The sequence below is a fragment of the Mytilus californianus genome, unplaced genomic scaffold (genome assembly GCF_021869535.1).
Source record: "Mytilus californianus isolate M0D057914Y unplaced genomic scaffold, xbMytCali1.0.p SCAF_12, whole genome shotgun sequence".
In the NCBI taxonomy this organism is placed as follows: Eukaryota; Metazoa; Mollusca; class Bivalvia; order Mytilida; family Mytilidae; genus Mytilus; species Mytilus californianus.
Genome location: NW_026262604.1, coordinates 13002959 through 13022619, shown reverse-complemented (window position 1 = coordinate 13022619; position 19661 = coordinate 13002959). Strand labels below are relative to the sequence as shown.

The 19661-nt window shown below is 33.9% G+C and overlaps 2 protein-coding genes and 1 long non-coding RNA gene across 4 annotated transcripts; all 3 read right to left on the bottom strand.

The window, feature by feature from the left end:
- Nucleotides 1–234: 234 nt before the first annotated feature.
- On the bottom strand, nt 235–4824 carry LOC127722289 (uncharacterized). The gene is made up of 2 exons (XM_052229179.1): nt 3595–4824; nt 235–1298 (listed from the first exon to the last, which is right to left on the bottom strand). Exons 1-2 carry the CDS (start codon nt 4274–4276, stop codon nt 235–237), a joined length of 1746 nt encoding a protein of 581 aa, XP_052085139.1. The 5' UTR covers nt 4277–4824.
- Nucleotides 4825–11709: 6885 nt separating this feature from the next.
- LOC127721389 (uncharacterized) lies at nt 11710–13757 on the bottom strand. The gene is made up of 2 exons (XM_052228125.1): nt 13486–13757; nt 11710–12903 (listed from the first exon to the last, which is right to left on the bottom strand). Exons 1-2 carry the CDS (start codon nt 13568–13570, stop codon nt 12383–12385), a joined length of 606 nt encoding a protein of 201 aa, XP_052084085.1. The 5' UTR covers nt 13571–13757; the 3' UTR covers nt 11710–12382.
- A 3144-nt stretch (nt 13758–16901) lies between these two features.
- On the bottom strand, nt 16902–19046 carry LOC127721399 (uncharacterized). 2 transcript variants are annotated; one of them, XR_007991212.1, is made up of 3 exons: nt 18983–19046; nt 17872–17951; nt 16902–17394 (listed from the first exon to the last, which is right to left on the bottom strand). It is a non-coding gene; the product is annotated as an uncharacterized LOC127721399 (long non-coding RNA). The 2 variants fall into 2 exon arrangements; XR_007991213.1 differs by lacking the exon at nt 18983–19046 and adding an exon at nt 18830–18907.
- Nucleotides 19047–19661: the final 615 nt, after the last annotated feature.

Genomic DNA, 19661 nt, shown 5'->3' with positions numbered 1-19661 from the left:
TAAAATTTCATAAATGTCCATAACACAGATGGTAACAGCTGAGTGTCCCCAAGGATTTGTGAGGTAAGGGAGGTGGTACCTTCAATAAAGCCATGAGAGAAAAAAAAAACAAAAAAAAAACAACATTATAATAACACATTATCAAAATCAATTGTCAAAGAAAAACAATATCATACAGAAACTTTGTGAAAACATGCATATATATATATGAAACATTTGAAGATGAGCATTCCTTTAAATTCTGCCTAACCTACTTTGAGCTGTTTTAATAGATGCTGGCGTGACTCTAATGTATCTGATGTAACTATCTGAAGACCAGCGCCTTAATGTTTTTATCAAGTGATCTTCCATTTTTGCCTTACCAGCACTAGTGGCTGCCCCAATTCTAAAACTATGACCATTATAATGACTTGAGTTGAAGCCACATATATCCAGTACTTTTTTAATACAGGTGAGGAAATATTGTCTCTCCAGAGGTTTCTTATCAATGGTTATGAAAAGTGGATCAGTTTGATTGATAGGAGAAAATTCCTTCCTTATTTGTATATATTCTAACAAAATTGTGTAAGGGCAGATAAGCTGACCTAATTTATGTAGCTGTATATTTATGCCTTTTCTAAAAGGATCAGTTTTTGATTGTTTTAATTTCAAAACTACTAAGTCTGTGTGAAAAACAACATCTTCAATACATAAATTTATATCTGGATCAAATTGTGAGGCCTTTGACACTGTAAACTCTCCACATCTCAAAAATCCATAAAATGCGACAATGCATGCAGTTCTTAACATCAAATCAGTAAACTTGGAACAAAAACCTTTTCTCAAACAATTTACAATTTTCTCCAAAATTTCGAAAGTTATTGGTAATCTTATGTGATTTTTTGTTTTTTGCAGTCTTTTTACAGAATTTAAAACATAATCAAGCCTAATTAAAGGTGTATTATTAGCAGATTGCAAGGGATCATTTTGATTACCCTGTACATACTTATACCTAATTCCACATAAATATAGTTTAATGGTAGAGTATTGTAAACTCAGAATTTTAAAGCAGTGGGCTATGAAATAAATTAAAATATCCTCAGAAATAGGAGGTAAACTAGTAAATTGAAAACCATTCAATAACATAAAAGTCTCAAACTTTCTAAACCCAGTATCATAAACAGTTCTTGTAGTATTAGCAATAGCACTGTTCCAAAGTTCATTCACTGCTTTATTTAAGACCACATTACATCTGAGCTGCTTGGGCACTTCATTGGATGTTGTGCTGCACTGGGAGCTAGTTTGCGGAATCTGTCTATCTGAAAACGAGATAGAGCATCACTTATGTCATTCTGATATCCTGGAACATGTTTCGCACTAAAATGAAAGTTGTATTTACAAGCACACCATGTAAGTTTCCTCATTAATTTCATTATTTGTAAACACTTTGAACGGCCCTTTTTTACTATAGCTACTGTAGCTTCATTGTCACACCAGAAAAGAATGCGTTTTGTTGTCCACTGTGAGCCCCACAGTATTGCGGATACTACAATAGGGTATAATTCAAGAAAAGCCATTGAAAATGTTTTGTCAGGATAAGCAATGTTTGATGGCCATGATGAATAAAACCATTCTCCTTTGAAATATCCACCAAATCCTTTCGTTGATGAGGCATCAGTGAAAAGTTCCATATCATAACTTGAGTTAAATTGTCTACTGTAAAACATGTTCACACCATTCCAGCTGCTCAAAAAAAGTAACCAAAATTCTAGGTCAACACGGCATTCCTTATCTAATTTAACATAATGATGCAAATCATTGACAGTAGTGGACAGCCCTATGAGGTATGAAACAAAGGATCTACCAGGTAAAATGACACGTGAAGCAAAGTTTAAGTGGCCCAAAAGCTGCAACAATTCCCTTTTGGTACATGATTTTTTCCAGTATAATTTTTTGATGAATTCACAAATGCGATTGACTTTATTAAGAGGCAGTCGAGCTTCCATTTTTTCAGAATCTAGAATAATACCCAAATATTCTAAACATTTTACAGGACCTATTGTCTTATGTTTAGCTATAGGAATGTTCAGTTTTTTGAAAATCATCATCATTATAGCCATAGTCCTCTCACCATCAGCATCTGGTGGATCTATGGTTAGAAAATCATCCAATAAATGCAAAATGCTATTAACTTTGTAATTGTTTTCTGCAATATGACACAAAGCTTGGGATAAATGGTCAAAAATTTTAGGGCTTGAACGACATCCAAAAGTTAAACGGACATAAAAATAATATATTTTTTCCCATTTTATGCAGAAAAGAGGCCACTGACTTGGTATAATAGGACAATTTTTAAACGCGTCGGATATGTCGAACTTGCAAAGCCAGGAATTTCTTCCAAATTTCAAAATAACATCAATGGCGTCATCTATTCTTACATAAGACATTGAGCAATCTTGTTTGTCAATAAGATCATTAATGCTTAGATGGTTGTCATCATTATGTGGTGAAGATAAGTCCAATATTAAGCGCTTTTTACCAGAATATTTCCCTTCTGCAATACCAATTGGGCTTACCCTATATTTTTGAACAGGGGGATCCTTAAAAGGCCCATACAAGAAACCTTTAAAAACTTCTTTCTCTATCAACTCAGAAACCACATCTGGTTGTGTCCTAGCAGATAAACTATTCCTACATTCTTTTGTAGGTAAATCTGTTGTAGCTACCATAGTATCAAAACCTTTCTCTAAGCCACTGCATAAATAGTTAAAAAAATTTTTGTCAGGATGAGATACTAATTCTTTTGCAAGTTTAATAACATTAATTGGAGTAGTTGCCAGATGTGGAAAATCATGTAGTCATTGACCTTGCTTATTTGTTGTTATTTTCTCAAACTTTAGTGGTGAAGAGTTAACTGTATGTGGCTTAGATTGTACTTCAGTCCTACCTTGAGAGGGAAAAACTTTTTGACAAGCTAATAGGGTATGACCAGCGACTTTACATCTACTACAGATATGTGAAAAATGACAAAAACTCCTGGTACAACCCCTACTGGTATTAAAATTATTGCACACCTCCCTCCCAAAATGATAAACCTTCTTCTACCTAACTTATCAGTATTGTCTACCTGCCTTGATACTTTATCTGGGTAGTCTTGATACCCCATGGAGGTCTGCATAGGACAGAAAGCTGTAGTGTGATCAACCAAATTACAAATTTTGCAAACATTTACATTCCCACCAGCAACTATTAATGAAAGAAGATCCCTATCTCTTTTGCTCCAGTCAACCTTAATCCTTCTCTCCCTTAAAAGAGCTGCTGATTTTGCAGAAAACAATTTGTGGTAATCATAAAATCTATCACCATAAAAATTACTAATATCTATAATCTCATCTTCATAAGCATCCAGCTCTGCTCTACGATCAGGATAAGCTGATGACATAACCCTTTTAAACTTGCCAAATGCCTTAATGAATTCTTGAATTGTGAGTTTCCTATTTAGACGGGGATCTGGCTTCCCAGAGATATTTAATTCTAACCCATTAGCTGCAACAGAGTGAACTTGGGGACTTTCATAATTTGGGATTAGAAGAGATGCCAAATTAACATCCTTACCGTCAATGATTTGCTTCTGAATAGATGGAGATATTATGTCCACATTAGAGTATTCATCAGAACGCACTCCACATGAAAAATTTCCAATTTGTGTTCCTGAGATGAAAGATGCATTCTCTGTATTTCCTTGTAAACTGTTGTTATTTCCCCTGTTAGAAGTGTAGGTTTCACTCCTATTTCCAATCCCTGCATGGTTATACCACTGTTGAAGGTTGAATTCGCGATCTCTACTCATGTCATGAGTATTGTCTCTGTAAATTAACTGTTTGAAGGTCTCTTGAAGCCCTGCAAAACACTGAGCTATGTTTTGTGATTCTGCAGTCTTGTTCCTGTCTGTTCCACCATTCTCATTTTCGCCATTCGATACACTGCTTCTGTGTTGATGCACTGATTCTGCCAAGTTAATCGGAACAGTGTTCTCTGGTGAGGAATCTGTGTTAATCTCATCACTAACGTTCTCTGTCTGTTGTGTCTCTATAGGTGTTACTCCTTCAATACTATTCTCTATGTAAAGTTGTTTTAACACTTGTTTTGACATTCCAGTAGGTGTTCTTATTCCCTTTTTGTTAAGTTCTTCTTTCAGTTTGCTTATAGTCCAGTTAGATGGGTTATTAGAATCCCATTGGGTCTCATACGGAGAACTCCTAGTCTTCCTTCGCACACCTTTTCCTCTGCCAGACATTTTGTTGTCAGTTATTCCAATAATGTTTAAATTCTCCAGTTAAATTAGTCTGAATTATATTAAATTGTTTAAAAACTGTAATATAGCTTTAGTATAGTAATCCAAACACTGAAAGTTCAAGTTTTTAGCTAAAACACTATTAGAGCCAAGATTAGTCTAATAACTGCTTAATCTGCATTTAAATAAATGGATACTCAAGGCAGCATACACAGGTTTTTAATACACAACTTCTTAATGGGATACTCCTATGTGGGAGGAGTTAAAACTGCACCCAGGTTAATGTATAAAGAACAAAGGACAAAGGAAGCCAAATGCCACAAGTGGTCACTAATTAACAAGACATGTATATTTGTATTGGAACTGATGTAATTAAACCTCCTGCTAAGAACATGTGATAAACTTCACATCTAACTGATTGAGATATGATAATAAATCTGTTTCATCTCAACAGTAAAGAAAACACACATCCTGGGAAAATCCTAAAATAATGACCACTGAGTGTAATGAAAATCAAACTATGTATAAACATTACTAATATAACATATAAGTACCTATTTAATATCTTTATCCAATCAGTTTTTCCCACTTACATTAAGTGACCAACAGTGAACAAACAATCTGTAAATAAAAAAAAATATTGAAATATTACACTACCAGTAATATTTTTTGAACTGGAAAAAAAGTCTTTTGTTCAAATAATGTTCTTTGATCCATTCTGTTATGTCAGGGTCTTGTATAAGGTATGGGTTTTACTCATTATTGAATAAAATTGAGAATGGAAATGGGGAATGTGTCAAAGAGACAACAACCCGACCATAGAACAGACAACAGCAGAAGGTCACCAACAGGTCTTCAATGCAGCGAGAAATTCCCGCACCCGGAGGCGTCCTTCAGCTGGCCCCTAAACAAATATATATACTAGTTCAGTGATAATGAACGCCATACTAAACTCCAAATTGTACACAAGAAACTAAAATTAAAAATAATACAAGACTAACAAGGGCTACAGGCTCCTGAAGACCATTTGTTGACTAATAGTTGCTTTAATCCTGTCATTTAAACTCTGTTGGATAGTTGTCTCATTGGCAATCATACCACATATATCCTTATTTTATACAATACTTGTTCTGTGTATTTAGTATATGAAATTGTTTGAGACATTGAAGAAATTGATTTTTTTTCTCCTCTTAAAATAACTCAAGGTTTTTCTGTGTAAAATGTTTATATATGGCAATGGTATTATGAAACTACAATATGTTTGAACTGTTCTGTGTAAAATTTAAATTAAATAAAACATGACAATATTGACAGATAGTTTCCAATGTGGCACATATTTTATCAGTCCAAGGACAATTATATATTACTTAAGAAAAATTTGTTTGGTTCTAATATACTTCTATGTATTAAATATCTTACAAAATGTAGTCACGAAATTCCTAACAATGTAATTTTCCGTATAATATCTATTAACAAGCAGCATAACTCCTGTAAAAACAATTTGACAGCACAGTTCCAAGACCTTGCTGGTATTAACCTTTGATAATGATTTTAATAACTTCTGACACCAAAAAATGTACAATGTATACCTACCATCTGATGGATGCAAGGTACTTCTACAAAATATTCTATATCCCCCATCCAGCATGGGTCAAGAAAACAACAACCACATTACTCAGTACAACATGCATTTAATACCAACTTCTGGGGGTATTGCCTAACCTTAGAAAACCAGGTATATAATAATTTGCCAACCCTGAAAAATTCAATGGCAAACTTTACATGTTATGTAATGTGAGTATGCAGTGGCGGATCCAGAACTTTTCATAAGGGGGGCCCGCTGACTGAACTAAGGGGGGCCCGCTCCAGTCATGCTTCAGTGATTCCCTATATAATCAACCAAATTTTTCCCACGAAAGGGGGGGCCCGGGCCCCCCAGGCCCCCCCCCCCCCCCCCCCCCCTGGATCCGCCTATGGTATAAACACTGCTTTGTGCTAGACAGACGCACTAGTCAGCTTTTTAACATGCCATTTCTACTGTAAACATTCTACAGGAAGACATGAGCGGCTTTAGGTATCAGACATTTCACAGAGATGGATTTTGCCCCCCCCCCCCCCACATGGAGCTACATTTATGGTTAATTAATATATATAATACAGACTTTTTACCCGTTTCACTCCAAACATTATCTAGCTTTGGGGGTTTTCAACTCTTTGATCCGCATCAGTTTAATTATTGTCCTCAGCTGACCAAGTATTTACTCTAGTTACCCCTTAAAGCAGAGGGGGCTTAGCAGAGAAGCAGCAAAACCCTTTTTCAAGTCATAGATTGACTTGGCCCCAGATCCAACTTATAACTTCCCATGATACATGCCTGCACACTACAGTTTAGTTACATTTTGTACCTGACATTACTACAAGACATCTGAGGCAGTTCATGTACATTGTACATATACAAACTGTATATACATGCATGTGTAAATGTAGAAGCAGCCTGCACTGTTAGCCACTAGTCCGATTCCCCAGACTAGTAAAATTTTATTTGGACTAGTTGATATCTGAGGCAGTTCATGTACATTGTACATATACAAACTATATATACATGTATGTGTAAATGTAGAAGCAGCCTGCACTGTTAGCCACTAGTCTGATGCCCTAGACTAGTAAAATTTTATTTGGACTAGTTAATTTTCGCAAAACTTTGTTTAGACACATAAGGAAAATGTCTGAATATTTGCCTTCGGACTAGTAGTTGGAAAAGATTTTGGTGCAGACTGTCTAAGAAGAGGAATGTACAATATGTATTTCTATTAAATAATTTTGCCATATATATACATGTAATATATGAGCTTTTCTATTGTGGTAATGTGAATAAAAAAGATACTGCCAGGGTATATATCAATGTATGCTGAGACAGCAACCATACGACACAACTAAATGACATCTAGGTCCTACATGAACATATAAATTTGGGATAGATGATCAGATGGACACATATATGATAGCCAAGGCAGCTGACCTTGGCTATGGATTATACCTTCAGATAACTACCAGACACACTGCATAACTCAACATCCAAGCTGAACATGTATATTGTTTTGTACATCATGCATGTTAAACACTAAATATTGCATTATGGTTGTAAATTGCAAATCACTTTTGCTTCTGAACATCCTTTTCAGAATAAGGGACTTTTTCTAGAGTTGGACATGTACTGGGTGGTAAACAATTTTTGACGTTGTGTTTCATTAGCATATCAATAAAATAACAACATGCAACATGTGCAACTGAAAACTCGTTATTTTGTTTACCGATCTTACTTTTTCAACATATAATATCAAGTAAAAATAATATATCAATTTTATTTTAAGTTATAACTTAAAATATATGAAAGTATATCTTTTGTACGCCAGAAAACTGAAAAAGTTGAAATCCCCATTATCTTGGGATTTCAATTTTAACATTTTTCAATAGCACAACTTTTTTGCAGTCAGATTTAACATATTTGCACCGTGTGATTATAATAGGCATATAGATAAACCGAAAGATCATGATCTTAAATAAATTATGGCAAAGTAACAAGTCATTCTTCTTCATACGATCTGCATAACCAACCTTTTTGTAAACACAAAACTTGATCTTCCCCGGATATCCGCCATGCTTGCATTAGATTAATGAGTTCTTTCCCCTTACTGCATCATTATCACAGGGGAATATAAGTAAGGGGGAGGGAAACCAATGATAATATGCTGGGAAGATCTTATTCGAACCTTTTTGAACTTTACCATCTCAAACGACTAATTATCAGAGATTATCGAAAAATAAATCGTATCTTGCCATTGGTTTAAAAACATTAACGTCAATATGACAATCATTTATAACATGAATATTGATATATTTGAACTCTATTATTCTAAAATTAAAAGGTCAATACACCAGTTTGTTTACTAGCTAACGCGTATTAATCACAGTCATGCACATGTTTAAATTGGGATATGATTATATATATATGTATTATCAGATTATAAAGTGGCAACATTTAAAAAAAAGAAGACTTTACATTTATTTGTTTCCGTTATGGACATATTTTTTTGTAAATTATTAACGAATTGGTGACTGGTAATTTGCATTCGAACTGTTCGTTGTTCAGTTACTCTGAGTCAGTGATGATTATTTCATTTTTTTCGTCTTCATCTTTTTATAGACATTTGTTCTATTTATATATGGATGCATAATTTAGCTACTTATAACAAAAGCGGCTTGTTAATTAGTATGCATGGAAAACAGAATAATTGAATCCAGTTTTCTATATTTTTTAGGACCACTCACTGTATTTGTCAATGTGAAATCATATAATATGCATATAAAAAAAAAAACATTATTGTGTCTTTTTCTTTTCTTTTCATCTTATCAATAAAATCTATTAAAGAGTTTATAGAAAAAAAAGATGTGGAATGATTGCCAATGAGACAAGTCTATAAGAGACCAAATGACACAGAAATTAACAACTATAGGTCACAGTACGGCCTTCAAAAATGAACAAAGCCTTATAAAAGGCCCGGAAATGACAAATGTAAAACAAATAAAACGAGAAAACAAGCGGTCTAATTCATGTACAAAATAATGAACGAAAATCAAATATGTAACACAACAACTAACGACAACCACTGAATTACAGTCTCCTGACTTGGGACAGGCACATATAGAATGTGGCGGGGTTAAACATGTTAGCAGGCGCCAACCCTCCCCTAACCTGTGCTATGGAGGAATAGTACAACATAAGAACAAACCATAAAAATCAGTTGAAAAAGGCTTAACTCATCAGATGGATACAAATACAAATACATCTATAACAAAAATACAGACTCCTTGCATTTATTTAATAAACCAGCTAGCTCCACCCTTTGACCACAACCTGTGATATATTCCAGGCGCGGATCCAGTCATTTTGAAAGTGGTATCATTGGGTTTATTTTTTTTTTATTTGGGGAAATAGACTGTCTAATTGTTTGTATATTTTCTTAGCGTGGATTTAAATTTTGAAATCTCATCAGGATAATGCATGTAAGGAGCACTATTAACACTTAAAACACTAAGTCTGAAACTCAAACACAGACTGCATGTATGTACATAGTTTGTAAAACGGTATTCCCCACTATTTCCTATCATTTCTTATTTACTTTTGTGTTCCAAGAACAGAATTCAAACCTTCAAAACAACCTGCTAACTACTTTTTCATGTAATATATGTTTCTGCTGGGGCATAACATGTTGTGAGCAAGTACACTACCCAGGTTGTAAAGCATATCTTTAATGCTAAACTTGAGGTTCTCCGGGGTAATAAGCGACGGTCCTACTAAAAAGCGCCCGGGAGAATAAAATAATAATATTTTCCCAACAACAAGAAGTTTGCATGGAAATAATAATCAAAGCGCGAAAGCGCTGTAAAGGCAGTTAACTACAGATTGTGTGTATTTTTAGTCCAGTTATATCATTATCTTACATAGCACAGTGTACTTATCAGAGGTGGCTTTCAGTATTTAAGATTTAGAGTTCTTTAATGATATTGAACAAGTTTTATGAATGTCATATTCTGAGTACTATATGAAGGCGATTGTTCTCACTTGTTTATGAACTAGTGCATTATGTCCAGTTTGTACCTTTTTTTTTATCTATGTTTATAGTCAAATACTGTTTAAAATAGTAAGGAATTTTCTTTTTAGTAATAAGTAAATGTTATCAACTGTAATTTATTCAAGTTTGCAAATGTGGTTTGTTACTGGTAAGTATGGATTATAGTTGTTTCATTTGCAATCATAACACATCTCCTTATTTATATAATGATCTATATTCAACGACCTCAGGTACAAAAAACATGTATGTAACTAAACTATGATGGGAAACCTTTGACTTCTTTCTTTTATATAAACTTTTGATTTGGTACCATAGAACTATGTAGAATAAATGTACATTGCAACATGTCAACTCTTTCAATGACAATACTTTTTATAGAAACTATAACTCCAAGCAAAATTATATTTCCAAGTATAAAGTAATTTATGAATGAAAAAAGGAGTTCTTAATTAAGAAATAAATTCGCTGAGCGCAGCTTGATACACCCGCAGAGGTCCAACCCTGAACAGTTGGGGCAAAAATGGACACAATATTCAAGCTTGACACAGGTCTGAATTTGGATTGTAATTAAATGTTTGACATATTATAGTTTCTGAATAAATGTAGTCAAAGAACTTGAAGTCGGTTATATGAATTGAATTTATATTCAATTAAAGATTTCTTGCTGTTGAGCAATACACTCTGCTGTTGCACATTACTTAATAAATCTGTTGCCAGACTATAAACAAATAAAGTTCAATTTCTTCTCAATGTCATATTTGAAATTTATGAAAATCAATAGGGAGATTACATCAATAGCTATAAATAAATCACCAAAGTTTCATGCGAACTGCTTAAAGCATTTTTGAGTTGTTGTCCAAAAACTGGAAAATCCCCCCTTTTTTAATGAATAAAACCCCATAACTCAGAAATGTAAAATCTAAAATTTATAAAATTCCAAAGGGAGCTTACGGATTGATAATTTAGTCTTAGATGCAAGATTTTTTTATCAGTTGTTAGTGGCTTTGAACTAGCTGTCAGTAACTGCGAGTACTCTCAGATCTGTACTTAGTATCTTTTTGTTGTTTGGATGTACAACTACCCGGCCACGTCAAATTGTATTTGTATTTATCCATCTGATGAGTTAAGCCTCTTTCAACTGATTTTTATAGTTCGTTCTTATATTGTACTGTTACACCACTGTCCCAGGTTAGGGGGAGGGTTGGGATCCCGCTAACATGTTTAACCCCGCCACATTCTGTATGTACATGTATGTGCCTGTCCCAAGTCAGGAGCCTGTAATTCAGTGGTTGTCGTTTGTTTATGTGTTGCATATTTGTTATTCGTTCATTTTTTGTACATAAATTAGGCCGTTAGTTTTCTTGTTTGAATTGTTTTACATTGTCATTTCGGGGCCTTTTATAGCTGACTGTGCGGTATGGGCTTTGCTCATTGTTGAAGGCCGTACTGTGACCTATAGCTGTTAATTTCTGTGTCATTTGGTCTCTTGTGGAGAGTTGTCTCATTGGCAATCATACCACATCTTCTTTTTTATATTTACATCAACAGATATAAACAATTCACCAAAGTCAAGGTGAGACAACAAAACTTAGTTGTAAGATCTCTGAAATTTTTTACACGGTACGAGTTTTTCTCATTGTTGGAGATTGTACGGTGACAGTAACACCTGTAACTGCTTAAACCCATTTCTTATGCACTTTGGTTCGATAAACTCACTGAATATCATACCACATCTCCTTATTTTTATATGCATTACAATTTACATGTGCATGTAATTGTAAATATATATATATCAGAACAAAATTCATTGCGTCACTTTTATTTATGCATCCTCTGGCACAATACAAGTTCTAAAATTACACAACATAAAACAACTACATGTAAATGTTATTTCAGATGAAAGTTTTGTTTCAGTTCCATTCATAGGATTTATTAGAATTTTGTATGTTTTGCCAAGTCCAATAATTTGCTCTATGTGCACATGTTAATTGGAGACTTTTCTATCCCGCATAAGAGTTTTGGAACTAAGTCTGTTTCTTTTTTTGAAAAAAGTTAGCAAACAAATCTTGCACATTTAAACCTTTGTCTACCATCACACTGTCACCTGGATCACATAATTGAACTGTTCTACATCTTTCAACTATTTCACAGTCACTTGTACAACCAACATATGCATTAGAGACATAGTTGACTAAACCACCAGGTGTCGAACATACAAGTATTTTCAGTGTTTCTGTTTTTATCTGATGAAAAGGTTGCCTGAGCTCTAGGAGCTTTAGGTTTTATCACGGGATATTCTGTGCTGTCAATAATAATCTAAGTTGCAGGAAACTTTAATTTGAAGTTGGATGGCAAAAAATACCCGACTAAACCACTAGATGGCCAAGTGTTAGCCTCACACCACTGTTTAGACATAAAAACAATCCATGTATACACAATATTCTTAACACTAGATTCAATCTATAATCTAGACAGTTCAAAGTTGGTTGTATAATGCATCAATTTCAACTAAGTCATAAAAAAACTGATTTTCAACTGACACCCTATCAATTTGAAAATATATGTATCTCAAACAATGTGCTGCTGGACCAAGTGTGGTCAAAACAAATAAAAATTTAGTATACAACTCTAAACCGGTATAAAAATGCATGGCTGTGTCACGTGTCTTCATTTCAAAATTCTCTGCTGAAAACATTGGCATTGATGGTGTTTGCGTACCGGTAATTCCATCTGTGAAGCTCAACATTAGCTCGGCAGTTGGTGGTGGACAGTCATAAATCCTTTCTGCAGTATGAATGACTTCTTCAGGAAAACCAACTTTACAATCAAAACTTTCCTCTAGATTTCTACTACAATATTCATCAAGTTTAGTTCTTTTGTTTTCACAGGAAACTGCCCTGATTTTTCTTTTTGCGGACGATTCAGTTTCTTGCTTGGTCCAGGAAAATAGGCTGGGAATGGCTGTAGACTTAAGTCGCTGTATGGTGGGTTTGCGCCCTGAAAAAGGTTATAAAACATTAGTTTTTTGATAATTAATTGAACTTCCATTAGCAATGTATACTTTGTACTACTTGGCAAAATATTAACTAGATTTATTCATTACAATCTGGATAAAACTATATATGTTTGCCTGATTCAATGTATGTTATGTAAATCCAAAGGACAAACAATGAGAGACTTATGCAACAAACGTATATTATTTGTACCTAAATACATTTTTAACCGTAATATAGATGAGAGCATGTCATTGTTTTGTTCCTGTAAACATTGTCATTGATATTTTTCAAGAAAGTCTATGAGGCATAGCTTATGCATTCCTGTCATTACTACATTAGCATAATTACTGCTAAAATAATTCTCAGTATGATATACCTCTTGTAAGAAATCATTATAATTGTAGCAATCACCAAAAAATCTCAAACAGATCACATTGAATCGTAATCCAAAAAATTATGACGTCTTGGATTAACCACCCCCTTTTATTCTAAAACGATAATTGCGGTTGTAAACAGACTTTGGTTTATTCGCATGGCGATTACATATATAACTATATATTTCAAAAAGAAAATAGAGTTTTACCATGAATAGTTTCCTGCACGTAGTCTTTTTCAGTAAAATGTGCCTTGCAAACAACAGCTGATTGAGATGGACTCCACGATTTCATCGTGTTCTCGTCCAATCTGCGTATGGGCCATGGCGTTGATCCAACTTTTCCTTCTTTTTAAGTCATTTGGAAATGCATGTCCTCCTCTTAAATGACATCCAGGTACACAACAACTATTACTTGGCATCGTTAATTAAAAATGTAACTGCAATAGTTGCACAGTGCAGAAACCGGAAGTTGAGGGACAGGATCGGCTACCACGGCGCCACCTATTCAGGAACGATAATTTGCTACTTTATATAACTGCGAAATAACAATTACGTTAGACGGGTTCATGTGCATAAACAGAAATGCGCTTTAAATTGTATAATATAATTCATGTTCAGTCGACCTTTAATTATTATTTCAACGACTGAAATGATTTATAAACATCTAGATTGCAGATAACACTCGAAATTCACCCGACCTCTTTCCACACGGAATTCAAATAATTCTAGTTTGTCAATCAGTTGACTGCTTATAATGCAAAATACAAATATATCAAAAGTTTTTAAAACTAACAAAACACAATGATCGTTTCTCTATTTCCCAATGTAAATGAAATGAAACAAAAAACATTTTAGATCACAATAAGAAGAGGAGAGAATTCAACTTTTCCGGATCTACTTGGAGCCTAATGACCCTCCACGTAGATAAGTTGGATATCGCGGAAGGAAAGATTAACCCGGCAACCAGAAAGGCATTAAAGCACTGCCTTTAAAAATGGACATGGCGATTACAACCGAACAAATGCACAAATTGTTGCTGATATCAAGGGAATGGTAAAGACACAGCATTGCAGGGAAATTTATACCGATCTAGCGTCTGAAAAAATTCTGCTCATCAGAATCTAAACATATCATTGGGGTGGACCGCACTTTTAATTTGGGGGCTGCATATGTTACTGTTACAGTGTTCCACAACCATAACTTAATAAGAAAGATTTCAAACACTCCAGCGCCAATCATGCTTGGGCCATGCTACCTCCACTGAGCCGGTATCTTCTACACTTACCACCGATTTTTTAGCCACCTCCAGTGCTTTTTGGACGATATTCCTGGAACACAGATTAGTGGCAAAAGCAAACTCCTGCTTTTTAACCCCTTGTTTTAACTACGGTACATGTATAGTACTGCTTTATTTGCCGATTTATTATAAATTTTTTATAAAACCAAAACTGTTTAAATCGCGGCATGCGATTTGTAATGCTTATCGGTGATTCAATGTTATTTGTTTTATACCAAACAATGTGCATAACTAACTTATTTCATCGACACAAAGTTGTCTCATGCCAATACAATATCTTTATATTTTCCCCGGGCGCATTTTCTTTTCCTCGGGCGTTTTTTTTCCTTCCCCGGGCGCTTTTTCTTCACCCGGGCGCTCCCGGGCGCTTTTTAGTAGGACCCATAAGCGATGTCTTCTCGGTCCACTCTGACATCCGCCCAGATACTCATGATAACATTCCAATAGTAAGACACCAGGACGGGTTCATATAGAAACTTTTGAAAGCAGAGAAAACTGTGCACCTTATGTTCGGCATGACTTTAACAGAGGACCATAAAAATACTCAAAATCAAGGACAACAATAAGGCTGAAGTAATTTGGTTCAGTCACGGGTGTGTTAAAAGTTAATAAACTATTCCCAGGTTCCATTATTTAATTGACTGTTGACACAGGGATATACGTCTCGTTGTAAGCAATTAAAATGATAAAATGGAAAGGTTAAAATAATTGCAAATACTTTTACACATTTTAACCAAGAAAAAATATTCCAAGTCATTCAATGCCCATGACCAGAGGCGCAAGGCTAACTAATCTCCATGGAAATTAGATATGCTAAGGTGCGGATCCAGAATTTAAAAAAGAGGCCTGAGGGGGTTCGATCCAAGTCTATGCTGTACCATACATGAAACCCATAAATAAGGGTGTGGGTCCCTTGACCCTCTAAATCCATCGCTGATGCTGAAAATGCCAAAAGTCAATACAAGTGTGCATATCAATTAACTATCACTGATTTTATCACCAGATTCTCATAAGCATGACTTAGATGAAGGGGGCATATAATCTCACTGGGAATGATATGCTACTGCTTATACAACTGCATTACACATGCCATTGACCTAGCTACAGTTTAATAGTGGTTCTGAACTTCACTTCAATTCATCTGAACCAATCTAACTTTAACATGTAAACTAGGCAATAGTTTCAAGTTCAATGGACAGTGACTGAGGGGAAATGGAAAATGATCTCTATGGGAGGAATCATGAATATGTTTGCCCTGAAATTAAGTTAATCAGAAACTTCAATTTTTAAACTAAGCAAAATCCATGGATATGATATACCAAATATGATCGAGTTGAAATAAGGTTTTCTTAAGTAACCTAAACACAGACTTGTTCAAACAGCGACACGGGGGTCACCACGCTATAAAGCGCACACACATGTCTCACATTAATGAAATCTTAGAGGCAAAACAAAAACCATCAAGAATGTTCATAACAACCAGGTGTTTGTTGGCATGCACCTCTATCTTAAACATTTCATGAAACCATGATGAAAATCAGATTTATATTTTTATATTGTGTAACACATAAAGGATAATCACCCTGGAATGTAATTTAGAAAACACAGTGACAATATGTTTTCACTGTATTACCTAACAAAAAGCCCAATATGGTTGCAAGAGCTAAACGGTATCAGATTGGTCTTAGCTTCAAAGAGCCAGTAAACCAATACAATCAAACCTGTCAGATATCAGTGTTTGCGTTTGAAGTTCCCCATAAGTATTTTATTTTGGTTCCGATTGGAGACACACCATGGACCAATTGTCATCATAGGCGGTCAAACGTTCATATTTAAACCAAATATTTTTGACTTTTGTTCTAATTTCCAAAAGACTTCATAGACATATTGGTACAATATATATGTCTCTGAACACATGAACTGAAATGAAATCAAACCATGTAGGAATATTCTATAATAATACCTATTGTGAATATTGTTGTTATGTTTAGTTTTAGTGAGTTGTCTGGTTTAAGAGTAAGCTTTGATAGTTGGTTATCTTGTTGGAATTATTTTACACTTTGTAATCTTTGTGTCTTCCATAGATTGCTACACAAGGCCATACATAAGTGTGACCTGTATTTTCTAGCATTTACTTTGGTCTCTGCATGGTGGAAAGATGTCTCATTGGCGATCATACCACATCTCCCAATTTTATATTGATAATCATACAGATCAAAGAAAATTAAAGCTACAAGTATCATTCTATTAAACATACAAAATTTCTGAGAAAGACAATTCTGTGCTTTTGGATATATGGTATTAATAATAGACAATTTCAGTCAACTTGAACTTTCACATAGACAGTTAATTTTTATGTGAGCCTGTCTGTTTCATATAAATGGTTGACAATATATCATTTATCCGTGACATTAAAATACTCTGAGCATACATGTAACATGACATGGGAAGAAAGATAGTCAGACATACCAAATAGTTCTTATATTTGGGATATTACATGTGACTGTAATATACATGTTAATATTTTCATGATAGCAGGTCTAATAACCACTTGACTTGGTTAAAAGATTTCTTGGATTCTATGAAAAGGAATGCTTTCATTTTTGATAAGCATCTTGAGAATTTTGAGTTGATGTCTATTAGCAATTTTCTGCCATGTCTGCTGTGCAGCTACATCTTGTTTCCTGGTATTTTAGAATTAATTGCATGCAGCCACAAAGGTCCAGACCTGGTATTGTTCTTTTTTTTTCTATTTTTTGATGCTCTTGTTAAAACAGTTTTAAAATTTTCAACATCTTTTCTTAGTAGCTCATTTTTACCTGAAAAAGAGAAGTAATATAATATTAATCAAGAATTAACAAAATTGGCATGTAATTACACATGTATATAAAGATCAGTGGTGGATCCAGAAATGTTTATAAGAGGGGGCCCACTCCAGTCATGCTTCAGTGATTCCCTATATAATCAACCAAATTTTTCCCACAAAAGAGGGGGACGGTCCACTGCCACCCCCCTAAATCCACCTCTGAAAATAAAATTGTCTTATTGTTACTGCTGATTCATTTTAATATCAATTGTGTATACAACAGATGAAAACAGTCCAATGAAATTATATTTTCTAGAAGTATGTAAGATGAGTAATTTACTATTAACAAACAAGTCCATTTGCATTGCTTATATACACAAATGACAAAAAAATGTTTTTTTAATTGAAATATAGAACTCTAATAAATGTTTGTACATTCACTGATAAGCTGATACGTCATTTCTAATAATTATTTCATATATGTACTTACACCTTTATATCAAAACAGTCTCTGTATGTACATGTATCTCTTTCTTTCCATTTCACATAACTCTACAATCAGAACAGCATCTGCAACAACCAAAATTTAATGTTTATGACCCCTTCTGTAGCCATGTGAATTACGAAATTTTCAAACTGCAATAGTATCAAAACAGCAAAAATAATGAATAATAGAGATGGGCCGTTTTGTACATATATCAAGGGGAAACTTCGTGCAAAGCATTATTATTTATTGTTTCATTGCATTTAAAAGAAAAGGGGATTTTGTGGCAAATAAACCAAGATTTTTGTAGAAAATCCACAGACTTTAAAAAAGAGATTTTTGTTATAAGATTTTAAACATAGATTACTCACTTGTTTTTCTATGATGTGCTAGCATTTATTGTTTACAAAAAGTCCTAAACAACCTTTAAATTCCAAACAAAATCGTGCTGAGTCACTAAAATCGAGTACACCCTAGAAGGTGTACTTGAATTGGTCCATATTTATATTTGTTCTAAACAATATTTTGATTTATAAACTTGTCCTAAGGAAATCATTGCTAGCACTGCATGCAATATTCCTCTATCTATCAAGCATAGAATGGTCAAATATTAGATTACAAGGGAAAGGCTAGATTTTATTTAAAATTTACATGTTTAGCATTGAAACAACAAAAGGATACATAATTCTTAAAGAGCTCTAATTAAGAGCTCAATGACATGTTCCTTGCTATTAATATTTATATATGCAACCCGACTTTAAATAAAGATTACTTTACTATACTTTACTTTAAAGACTTTAAGACAAACTTGTCATATAATCAGAAATATGATTTCAAACAAAGCTGTCCAGTCTTTTGTTTTTTATGGTCATCATCATCAGGGATTAAAAATATTCTGAGTAAATACTTAAAAGTTAATCACTTTAAATTTGGTTGCCTTTATGAAAGGAGCAAAAATGCTTACCATGTGCAATACAAAGATGTAATATTGACCTGGCAGTAACAATTAAACAATGACTGAGAGCACAACATGGTACATTTTTGTAAACTGAAATATAATATGACTATATCAAGCAATGTAAATTATATAATAAAATCTAGGATGTAGTTCACTTACATTCTGCCAACACTTAAAGTAGGAACTATTTCTAGGACTCTCGTGACTGTGTAGTAAACAATTTGTGAGGTGGTGTTTGATTAGCAGATCAATAGAACAACAACAATGTCAACATGCAACTGCAAACTCGTTATTTTGTTGATTGATTTTATTTTTGTCATTCAATATCGAGTATTATAACTTTACAAAACATTTGTAATGGATAGTGTGTCAAATAATCGAATAGTTTATCTTTTTATGTCATATTCTTGAAAAATGTTGAAATCGCAAGTACCTTTCGATATTTTTCAATAACTTTTTGGCCGTCTGGTTTAAAGAGTTTTTACAGTGCGATTATTATTGTCATGTAGATAGATCAAAAGACCATGTTATGAAATATTATTTGGCAGACTTACGAGTCATTCTGATATGTGCGATCCGCTAAATCAACCTTTTAGTAAACACAAACTTGATCTTCCCCGCATAAACATGGCGTTTGCATTATTGTAAGGAGTTGTTTCCCCTTACTGGACTTGGTCTAATTTACAGGGCAAATATATAATATAACTTTAATATAACTTTATTGCAAAACATGAAACCCTGGCGGGTTAAAATGCAAACATAGTACATTGTATACACAAGTGACAAGAAACATAATACATGATAAATGTTTTAAACAAATCAAGTTGATATTAATAAA

Coding starts and splice junctions, on each gene's coding strand:
- LOC127721389 (XM_052228125.1), bottom strand. CDS start 13,570: ATGAAATCGTGGAGTCCATCTCAATCAGCTGTTGTTTGCAAGGCACAT. Junction 12,904..13,485: donor CGTGCAGGAAACTATTCATG/GTAAAACTCTAT, acceptor AACCTTTTTCAG/GGCGCAAACCCACCATACAG.
- LOC127722289 (XM_052229179.1), bottom strand. CDS start 4,276: ATGTCTGGCAGAGGAAAAGGTGTGCGAAGGAAGACTAGGAGTTCTCCG. Junction 1,299..3,594: donor TCAGAAGCAAATCATTGACG/GTAAGGATGTTA, acceptor TCTCGTTTTCAG/ATAGACAGATTCCGCAAACT.